At 40.1% G+C, this 11,476-nt stretch overlaps 1 protein-coding gene and 1 long non-coding RNA gene across 2 annotated transcripts; both read right to left on the bottom strand.

Annotated features, from left to right (window-relative positions):
* Positions 1-2,661: 2,661 nt before the first annotated feature.
* LOC115429525 (uncharacterized) lies at positions 2,662-9,970 on the bottom strand. Its single transcript, XR_003936798.1, has 3 exons — positions 9,960-9,970; positions 9,305-9,310; positions 2,662-2,778 (listed from the first exon to the last, which is right to left on the bottom strand). It is a non-coding gene; the product is annotated as an uncharacterized LOC115429525 (long non-coding RNA).
* Positions 6,207-7,755, bottom strand: purg (purine-rich element binding protein G). Its single transcript, XM_030149061.1, has 2 exons — positions 6,548-7,755; positions 6,207-6,305 (listed from the first exon to the last, which is right to left on the bottom strand). The coding sequence occupies exon 1, from the start codon at positions 7,645-7,647 to the stop codon at positions 6,553-6,555; it is 1,095 nt and encodes a 364-aa protein (XP_030004921.1). The 5' UTR covers positions 7,648-7,755; the 3' UTR covers positions 6,207-6,305; positions 6,548-6,552.
* Positions 9,971-11,476: the final 1,506 nt, after the last annotated feature.

Genomic DNA, 11,476 nt, shown 5'->3' with positions numbered 1-11,476 from the left:
AGATCAAAGAACAATTATCATTAGACTACTGTCACATGACTTTGAAGCCTTTTTCTTCTACGAAAACATTTCCTATGATCTAGCGAGTAAATACAATCAAATAAAACGAGGCTGGAAAGGCCGACATGTTGTGACTAGCATCTTCAACAGTCTCTATCATTAACCACTTGTTCGCTGAAGTATAGTCCTTGCATGCGTTTCTTACATATCAGAAAAAAAATCTAAAAGCCTCTTCAGACTTTACTTTGGGGATTAAACTAAAAGCCAAACCAAATTCACTTGACTTCAAAACAAGGGTCCAGAAGTGTGAAATTCTTGGTTTCACGACTCATTTCTGCAGCACTGGATCATATTAATAATAGAATCAGAAGTAGGGTTAAAAATTATGTTTAAAGACATTTTTTTAGACCCTACAATTACTGTTTGCTTTTTCTGGCTAAAACTTGCCACAAATATGAAGAAATTGCTAAAGGGACAAAAAACAAAAGGAGATAACAGTCAAGCTACATTTGGTCTTGGTTTTCCAGATTGGACTATAGAACCAAAGGTGTCTCCTTCAGGACATATTTCATCTGAATCATCTGAAACATTTTAAACGACTCCATTTTATCTTGATGCCTATGAGACTAAAGCTGTGACCTAAACAGTGTTTTAAATTTTGTGACTGTATGTTTGACGTTGAGGTGCACTTGAACATCTCTCTACCACACCTTTCCTTGAACAGTACAAATGAGTTCTATACAAGCTGCTGCTATCATTGAAAAACAGCAAAGATGTCACACACTTTAAAAACAATTAGACCTACATCTGTAGAGACAACACATAGTTTCACTTGTCTGTGGTTAATGCCACAAGTCAATTCAAGTACTGCGTAGTTGAGGCTTCGTCTGTTTCAAATTAAACAGGATTTTCTAGGTGAAACACAGCTTGAGGAAAAACAAAGTTCGACGGACACGCTCCACTGTGCTCGTGTACCGTAGAAAGAATGAAGAAGTTGATGTATTGCACTAGCTACTGTAGTAAAATCTATTTCTCATTTGCAAACTTTAACCACTCTTACACAAGCTATTCATCAATGGAGGAACGTAACAGGCTGTGCTGGTGTTCTGCCTAAAGTCCAGTAGAGCTGAAACGATTAATCGACTCACAGTGATCCAAAAAAATCATTCAACCACAGTTCTCCTGAATCACAGCTTTGTTTCCTTCATTTCTCTGCTCTTAAACATTGGTTCCACTGTTGTGTTTCACACGGACGCTTAATGTGACGCACAAAGAAGCTTCAATTCAGGAAAACTGCAATAGAATATTTCCCTTCAATCAATTCGAGTCGATTAATCAAATGGTGAATTTTTGCATTTGCTTCAAGCACCTAATCAATTAATCGTTTTAGCTCTAGAGTCCAGCTCATGAAGCTCATCCAACTCCAGACCGTCACATACTGTACCTACGGAACACTGCATGTACTGATACGACTCTGAGGTTGAACTCTAAAGCAGTGATTCTCAACTGGTGGGTCATGACCCAAAAGTGGGTCTCAAACCTGTTTTCAGTGGGTTGCCAGCCTTTGTCTGGGGAAAAAATAATGTTAAACAAATCATGTGCTTCATTTTTTATGAAGCTGAGTGCTGTCCGTTCACACACCCCAACAGTAGGTGGCAGTAATGCGGTGTAATGCTAATTAACACCAGATATTTCACAGCATAAAAGAAGACCCAAAAGTTTCTATTCAAATCATGGTGAAACTCAGGTATGACACTGACTACATCAGATATGGTTTCACCTACACTGAGGACAAAAACCTCAGTGTGTTTAATTCTTGATTAAATGAATGAGTGCACATTTTTGGTTTGGGTTCAAATGTACCCAATTTAGTGTTAAAGGGAATATTTCCACCTGCTGGTCAGTTTGGTTTATCATTAAGCTTATCTTCTACAGTATATCAGGCTGTCAAACTCATTTTAGTTCAGTTCCACATACAGACTAATATGATCTGCAGTGGGCCAGACCCGTAAAATAATATAAATAATAGGATAAGAACTGATAAATAATGTCAGCTCCAAAGTTTTTTTTTCTGTTTTTGAGTGAAAAAAGTAAAATTCCATTATGAAAATGTTTACACCTACGAAACGCACTTGAACATAACATGAACAAATATGAACAACCTGAAAATTCTTTTGGAAACAAGTGCAATGTTAACAATATTACGCCTGCGTTGATCATTTATACATGTGAATTACAACTTAAAGATTTAGTAACAGGCAAAATATTGTTAAAATTCCATATACCTCTCTTCAGACATTTCAGATTGTTCATATATGTCCAGGTGATTCATACGTTTTGTAAAAGGATAGTCTGTAAATGTAACTTTTTTTTCTAATTTTACTTTTACACTAAAACAAAGAGGAAAATTTGCAGTTTTCATTATTTATAGGTTCTTATGATAGTATTTTACTGGTGTGATCCATTTGAGATTGAACTGACCTAAAATAATTTTAACATCCTTGATTATTAATATCTTCAGTGTAATTTTTGTATTTCACAAATTCATCTTAGGGGCCAGATTGAACCCTTTAGTGGGCCGGATTTGGCCCCTGGGCCGCATGTTTGACACCTGTGTTCTATGTTGACATACTGTGATATTCTGTATTATCTCAGGTTCCAAACACACCATCTTTTTCTTAAATAAATGTGGGACATTTCACTGTTATCAGTTTGAGTCGTGCCTTGTCACTGAGGGGTGACAGTGGGTCCTGAAGCCAGACCAGTTGAGAACCACTGCTCTAAAGCACTACGGAGTTCAGATCCTCCTTCATTTAGATGTTGGCAAAGCAAATTAGCACGTTGTACATTTTACACACTGCAGGGAATTCTACCGGGTACCCACCGGGATTTGACCGGTCAACAATACTGCATTGCAGGAAAAGTGGTGTCATCAAAATGACCCGGGGGAGAACCTTCTATTCTTTTTGCCACAGTGTTATTGTTGATGTGAGAGTGTAATGTCTGCAGGGCAACGTCCTCTGTGAGTCTGTGTGTGCTTGTGTATTTCTTGCACTAAATATATTTATACAGTTAAATTCACGGGACAAAGCGCATGTCCCCAGACATCCAGAGCTGTTCGAAGGTTAGCGTTTTGTTGTTGTTGTTGTGGATAATGTTACTACAAGGCTACGTTCAGACAGCAGGTCTTAACGCACAATTCAGATTTTTTTGGTGAAATCTGATTTTTTTTTGTGTGCTCGTTCATATTACATATTAAATGTGACTTCTATCAGTTTTGAGTATGAACTGAATGTGACCCTGAAGTGACCCGCATGGGCAAAAGAGGTTCTGGTGTAATACATGACCACACAGACACGCACTGTGTTTACAGAAGTATGTATGTTTTTCCTCTGCTCCTCCTCCTGGGATGCAGAATCGTGATGTTTGTCGCATTTCAATGATATAAAGGTTAGATAAATGCGACCTGGCTGTTCAGACTTAAGTCGCATTGGAAAATATCAGATACGTATCGGATTTAGGACCACATATGAAAGTGGTCTGGGTCGGATTTGTGCTGTTCAAACTGTCTTTAACAGATCGGATACAGGTCACATATGGGCAAAAAAAAAAAACCGGATTTGGGCCACATTTGCCTGCAGTCTGAACATAGCCTAAGTCTCCTGGACACATGGAAACAGGACATGTACCGTAATTTCCGGTCTATAAGCCGCTACATTTTTCCACACACTGTGAACCCATGGCTCTAAAACGATGCGGCTAATTTGTTTTCCGGGCTAACGATTGATCCGGCTGATGAAGAAGGAAATAGAGCTGCTGCACGTAAGCTTGGCATCAATGAATCGATGGTGAAATGTTGGAGACGGGGCGATTGCGGCTTATAGTCCGAAAAGTACGGTATATATCTAAGTGTTGATGTAATGTTCTGGTGGGGACTCAACAACAAACCAACCAAATGAGACCTTCCTGTCTCTGTGGGGACACAGCTGAGGTCACTTTCTGGGGGGTTTTGTTAGGACTGGAGTCTGATGTAGGTTCAAGTTAGGGTTAGATTTAGACTTTTGGTTAAGATTGTTATTCTAAGGGGATAAGAAACTGATGAGGGCAATGGGAAATAGTCACGGGGACATAAAATATGTGTGTGAGAGATGGACAGATAAGGAGTTTGGCCGATGAATAGGATCCTAACAGCAGAACTCTGCTCCTTTAGTGGCTGATGGATGATTTCAGGCCTTTCAATTGGAATTACAGGCTTTACAGCTTAAAAATAGGGTTACTTTGATATTCACAATCATGTATTTATTTCATAGTTTTTTACTTTGACTTGGATTTTCAGCTCAGTAGCTGATAAATTCATTTTCAATATTGTCTGATTAATCGACATTGACTCTTTTCTGCCCAAAACTATCATTGTATCGTCGTCCTAACATCCACAGTCGGTCCATCTCTAGTGTGCGTCTGCTGCAGTTAATCTTGAAAATGATGCACCAGTGACTGACCTGACTGGTTCCCTTATAACGAACATAAAAAAACTTCCAGTGTAGACAACAGTCAGACCAGGGGCATACGGACTCTAAAGGGCAACACAAACCAGCTTTGTGCAAAACCTGCTCCCTTTGAGTCTGTAGGTGAGTGTACACCCACAGCTACATCAGCTACATGGCGTGTCGCTCTGGAGAAGCAGCAGTTTGATCCCATTTGCTCAGCACATCCTCATTTCAACACTTTTTCAGTCTGAGCAGCAGCGCCTTCACCACCTGCTACTACAGCCGGTGTGTGATGCACTTCCACTAAACGGATACTGAGCAAATTCAACACATCAGGTCCTGTGTTTGTTTAGTCAATAACTACAATCTTATTTTTCTCTTAGTGTAACATTTCTTAATTTTCACATTTTTTAAAAACTATACTCAACACATATTAAGTAAATTCACTATATAGCCTATGTATACATTTATATATATGAGGGATATTCTTTTTCCTTGGGCTGGCCCTGGCTAAGTGAATAAAGTGCATCAAATAGCACTGGAAGATGAAGGCTTTGGAAAATGAATGGATGATATTCATCAGTAGTCGCTTTTCCATTGACCCTCAAATTGCGCCAATATAACTTGCGCATAAAAATTTGCCAAACGGAAAAACGCCAAAGCACTTGTTTTTCGATGAAAAGTTTTCGCGCTTGCAATAGGTGGTTTTTGGGGGGCGTAGCCAAATTGGTATATTGAGTAAGATTGTAATGGAAAGACCTTTATTTGCGGAAGTAGTCACGTGAACAGACAAAAACAAAAAAAAACAAAAAAAAAACGGATGTTGACGGATATTGCAACAAGCGAAGTAGAAGAGTTTTAAAACAAACATGGAGGTGTGCGTGGACACACTAGGAAACCGAATTATGTTTTAATTTAGTCCAGGACAGAGGGGTAACGAGCATTCTACATTCAAAACAACAGATATTTGTCCCTAAGAAAATTATTAAAAAAAAAAAAAAAAAAACGAACTGCAATGACAATAAGCCAGAACATTGCTTATCTATTATCTTAATTTAAAAACTTTTCTCTGTTGCATCTCTGCTCCTATACGTTAATTTAAAATACCTAATGATTTGCACTGTATCGTATTTGGATGTATTTTTGCTCATGCCCTACATATCCCCATGATTTTTGTACTTTATTATATTTATGTTCATTTGGATTACTGTATTATTATCCTCGTTAAGAGTTTGTAATTTTCACAAGTTCAATAAAAAAAACCCCAGATATTTATGTTCGTTGCCATGTTTATGGAATGACATCTCGCGATAATAAACAAATGATTTGATTTAGTAGAAAAACCAACATTGTGCACTTAAACATCAGTAAAGTTTTTGCGCATGTGTCCAACGGAAAAGCAACTTATGAAAACCCAAGCTTTGGGCCGTGACTGAGTGACTTCTCGCGATAATAAACAAATCATCACATTTACGCCATGTTTATGGAATGACTTCTCGCGATAAAAAAAAAAACAAATAATTTGATTGAATGGAAAAACCGACATTGTACACTTCAATATCGGTAAAGTGTCCAATGGAAAAGCGACTACTGAGGAAAAAAAAAAAAAAAAAAACTTGAGCCTTTAGGCCGTGACTGAATGACGTGTTGGCAGGTTTAGGTTGAGTTTTACCAGCCCTTGGTCATAAAAGGTTCATGAGGGTCAAACACATGGAGTTACCTACATGATGCAGAGGGTTGACGGTACTGTTCCGTCTGTGGCCGTTTTCTTCACAACACAACCCCTAAAACATGCACGTGACACAGACAGACGGACAGGTCAGTCCTCGCGCACGGACAGACAGGTCAGCCCTCGTGCACGCAGACAGGTCAGTCCTCGTGCACGCAGACAGGTCAGCCCTCGTGCACGCAGACAGGTCAGCCCTCGTGCACGCAGACAGGTCAGTCCTCGCGCACGCACAGACAGGTCAGCCCTCGTGCACGCAGACAGGTCAGTCCTCGCGCACGCACAGACAGGTCAGCCCTCGTGCACGCAGACAGGTCAGCCCTCGTGCACGCAGACAGGTCAGTCCTCGTGCTCGTCGCTGTCCTGCCGTCCGTCTGTCCTCTTCTCTTTGTGACAGCTGAAGATCCGCCTCATCTCCTCCTCGTACCTGATGAAGTTCTCTCCGAACCGGGCCCAGGCTTTGAGCGGCACCGTGATGGTGTTCCGGTAAGGCTGCCGTACTTCGCTAATCTTTAAAAACACACCGTACCGGTTCGAGCCCACGTCAAAGTAAAACCTCTTGTTGTCCACGCGGAAGGACGCCGCCTCCGGGAGCTCGGGGCTGTCGTCGTGGTTCCGGTTGCCCAGTCCTCGGCCCCGCTGCTCGTCCCCGTCCTCGTCTCCGTAGTCTTCTATGAGCTGGGACAGCGCGTCCCGGAACTCGATGAGCCCCTGCGCGGGCAGGACGATGGTCTGTTCGATGCCCTGTCCGTAGTAGCCCATGGTGCCGTGGCCTTTACTGACGGTCTGCCGGATGCGCAGGAACCGGCCCCTCTGGTTCTCCTTCAGGTCCAGGAAGTACTTTCGGTTGTCTCTCTCGATGAATTCGCTCTTGAGGACCCGGTGCGCGTGGTCGTCGGACGCCGCAGAGCCGGTGGGAGACGGCGGCGCGTGCGGCTGCTGCTGCTGCTGCTCGTGCGCCGCTCTCCTGCGGGGCTCGTGCGCGCGGCCCTGGCCGTTGTTGCCGCCGCCGCCGCCGCCGTGCTCTTCGGGCGCGAGGCCCACCCCCCCCACCCCCCCGCCCCGCAGTCCGATCCGGGCGTAGTAGTCTATGAAGTCCCCCAGGCAGTAGCGGAGCGCCGGCGCCATGGCCATGGACAGGGTCAGCTTACTCTTCCTGATGTTATCATGGCGCCCGCGGCCGATCCACACCTCGGCGATTTTCAGGAAGCGTCCGCGCACGCTCTGCTTCACGTCCAGGTAGAAGCGTTTCTTCTGGATGTCGACGCGTTTGGAGGCTAGCTCCTGGATGTCATTGGCCTGGCTCTGGCTCTGGCTCTGGCTCTGGGTCTGCACATACTGCTGAGCAGCAGGAGCGTATGTGGGTCTGTGTGCGGGCTCCGCTGCAGCCTTCCCCCTGCCTCTGTCCATCCTGCAGCATCCATCAGCCATCATGGTTTATTTTCCTCCGCTAGACAGCACAGCACAAAGCCAGGCCCCCATACCAGCCCAGCATTTAGGCGAATAAAGAATCCATGCAACAACTGGTTTGAGCAGCTGCCGGAAACAGCCTGGAATGACCTGAAAATGGCAGCAGCAGCAGCAGCAGCTCTAGTGTGGAGCCATCAGCTGATCCGATTCCCGTGTCCCGAAGAAAAGGTCAAGCTGCACTATTTAGTCATTTCCACTGCATTTTTGCCTCTCACCTATTTGCCTTAGAGCTACCAGCCCTTTTACTGAGGGAGCCGGGGAAGCAGCCGGGCTGAAATGGGAGGAGGAGGCGTCCAATACTACATGAACCCGATGAACCCATCCACCCCCCCTCCCCGTCCTGAGAATACCTCAGTTAAAGAGACACGACGTGCACAGACAGACAGAAGGAAGGAAGGAAGAACGGTGTCTGTACCGGAGAGGAACAGCAGTTTACACCGAAAATAATAACAAATAAAACAAAAAAACACAGAGGATTGTATGGATCTGATCCATTTGAAGAAGCATGAGTCCCACATACACATACAGGATGACGGATTCAACAGCACAGGCACAACATGGACAATATAGAGCCCACAGAATGCACAGGTTTATTTATTTTTTTAAAAAAATCAAAATCAAACATACATATAATGCAGGGATTTGTCGAGACAGATTCATTGCGTGCTTTAAAAAAAAAAAAAGCAATTTCAAGAAAATACATCAGCCTTCTCTCCAAAAAATTATGGTAGTCTTATTTTTTATACAATTTTACAAAATATACACAACTTGTCTTTATATTGCACCAGACTTAGCAAATAAAGTGCAAAAATTACACTGAAGATATTAACCTCCTAAGATCCAGGAAATGTCAGCAAAGTACCAGCTTTTTTGGTTTTTATTAAATAAGTGCCTATATTGGAAACATCATGATGCAACAGTTTTTACAGTTTTTATGGAATGTCCTTAATGGTGGGCAGTTTTTTTTTCTTTTTTTGGATAAAGTTGTGAAACTTGTCCACAAATGTGGACAGAAAACCCATAGCTGGGTCTGAGGAGGATAACAGACAATGACGTCAAATTCTTTTTTAATTCATGTTCCACATTCAGACCAATGCAATCTCAAGTGAAATAACAACATATTAACCTATAAATAATGACTCCAAATTTTGTTCTTGGTTAAATATGAAAAAATATTACATTATGCTTATAAATAATGACTCCATTTTTTTTCTTTGTTTTAATGCAAAAAATAACATGTATTATGAAAATATTTACATTAACAAACTATACTTTAACAATAAAATGTGAATAACCTGAAACATTTACAAGTGCAATTTGAACAGTATTCTGCCTGTTATTAAATGTTTAGTGTCTTTGTGGATCGTCAAACATACAGATACAGGATGATGGATTCAACACCACAGACAGAACATGGAGAAGATAGAGTCCACAGAATGTAGAGGTTTATTTATTCCCCCCCCCAAAAAAAATCAAACATTATACATATAATGCAAGGATTTGTCAAGACATAGATTCATTGTGTGCTAAAAAAAAAAAAAAGAAGAAGCAATTTCAAGAAAATACATCAGCCTCCTCTCTGAAAAATTAGTCTTATTTTTTATACAATTTTACAAAATACACACAACTTGACTTGTCTTTATGATATTGCACCAGACTTAACAAATAAAGTGCAAAAATTACACTTACAATATTTAGAGTCAATGGTGTCAAATTCTTTTTTATTTCATGTTCCACATTCAGACCAAAATAATCTCAAGTAAAATAACAGCATATTAACCTATAAATAATGACTCCAATTTTTTTCTTTGTTAAATATGAAAAAAATGTTACATTATGCTTATAAATAATGACTCCAATTTTTTTCTTTGTTTTAATGCAAAAAAAAAATAACATTATGGAAATATTTACATTAACAAACTGTCCTTTAACAATAAAATGTGAATAACTTGAACAAATATGAACAACCTGAAATGTCTATGCGTAATTTGAAAAATATTCTGCTTGTTACTAAATATTTTGTGTCTTTGTGGATGTGATCCATAATGCACATAAAGGATCAGTCTAAGCATAGTATTGTTAAAATTGCCCTTATTTTTCTTAAGAAATTTCAGGTTATTCACATTTTTTTGTTTGAATAGTTTGTAAATCTAAATATTTTCATAATTTAGTGTCATTTTTTGCACTAAAACAAAGACAAATATTTGGAGATGTTATTATTTATAGACTATTCTGTTATTCTTTTACTGGAGATCATACTGGGCTGAATGTGGAACCTGAAAGGAAATGAGACTGACATCCCTGCTATTATAAAACACTGGTACATACAGTACAGGTATCATGATATGGTGATTTATGATACACTGCAATATACCGTACAGTGTCTATGTAGGCAGAAAAGACAAAAACTCTAATGTTGGAATTATTTATTCACTACACGGTGGCGTCAGTTTACTTGTGATCATGTGACACTGAAACAGGAAGTCCCTCTTCAGTCTTGAGTTTTGTGTGAGTTGTGTAATTAATACCTGTGTGTTGTCTGAAACACACCTGCAGTAAACTGACACAGAGCTCAACATACTGGATTATTCACTCTGGACCTTCCCACACATACAGAGGATTACTACTGCAACAACACATCATCAGTAGAATAAAACTAACCTGTCTGACCCCCGTTTAAACCCAGCTCATGTTCCCTATGAGTGGGAATATATATAATATAAATGAGAGAGAGGCGCCGTACTTACCATGGAAACACCTTCATCTCCTACAACATTGATTCTCCAGTCAAACCCATGGAGTTGGATCAATAACAGTGAATGGACACACTGGGTTTATGTTCAGTTAATGATATGTTTGCTGAAAAAAAATTCTTCAGTTTTTTTGTTTTTTAATATAATAACCCTCAACTTTAATCTGAGCTTTAATTGACATTTGCACAATGAGTGAATCAAATATAGGAAAATACATAATTTTCACTGAAAAATGAAAAATACAGAGGATATTGTTATAATAAATGTTGATAAATCACTTTTTTAAAAAAAAGTTAAATTTAGAGGAAAAACTCCTTTGGGAACTGCCATAAAAGTAGCCCTGGGTCTGTCTGGGTTACAGTCAGCTGTTTACCTTCTGATGTCTATTTCAGAAATCCATGGTCTTAAATACTTCAGGTGAGAGAGCGTAAATGCAGCCACATTGCCGTAAGTGATTGTTTCCATTGACTGTTTGCTGGGTAATCATTATTTAAAGGTGTGTAGGTAACAGTGGGACAGCTTTATTTAGGTGTACGATCGATGGCCCAGTGATCAGTGAGTGGATACGATGGAGTCGACTGTTGAACGTTTCCAGGCTGCAGCGCTGACACCAGGTTTACATACAGTTAATGTTTAGACACAACAGAACACATTATGGCAGCGCTGACAAACTCATGTTAGTTCAGTTCCACATTCAGCCCAATATGAACTGAAGTGGACCAAACCAGTAAAATAATAAGTGAAAAAAGGAAAATTATGATGTCTACATTGTTTCCTTAAAAATCTGAATAACATGAACAACTTGAATTGTCTTAAGAAAAACAAGTGCAATTTTAACATTATGCATCAGTTTATCATTTGCACATGCATTACAACTGACATTACAATTACAAAAACACAAAATATTGATTAAATTGCCTTTACTTTTCTCAAGACATTTCAGGTTGTTCATATTTGTTCAGGTTATTCACATCTTTTGTAAAAGGATAGTTTGTTAATATAAATATTTTCATGTAATTTTCCTTTTTTTTTTTTTTACA

The sequence above is a fragment of the Sphaeramia orbicularis genome, chromosome 12, assembly GCF_902148855.1.
Source record: "Sphaeramia orbicularis chromosome 12, fSphaOr1.1, whole genome shotgun sequence".
Lineage (NCBI taxonomy): Eukaryota > Metazoa > Chordata > Actinopteri > Kurtiformes > Apogonidae > Sphaeramia > Sphaeramia orbicularis.
The sequence above is the reverse complement of the archived record's forward strand: the minus strand, read 5'-3'. Positions and strand labels throughout refer to the sequence as shown.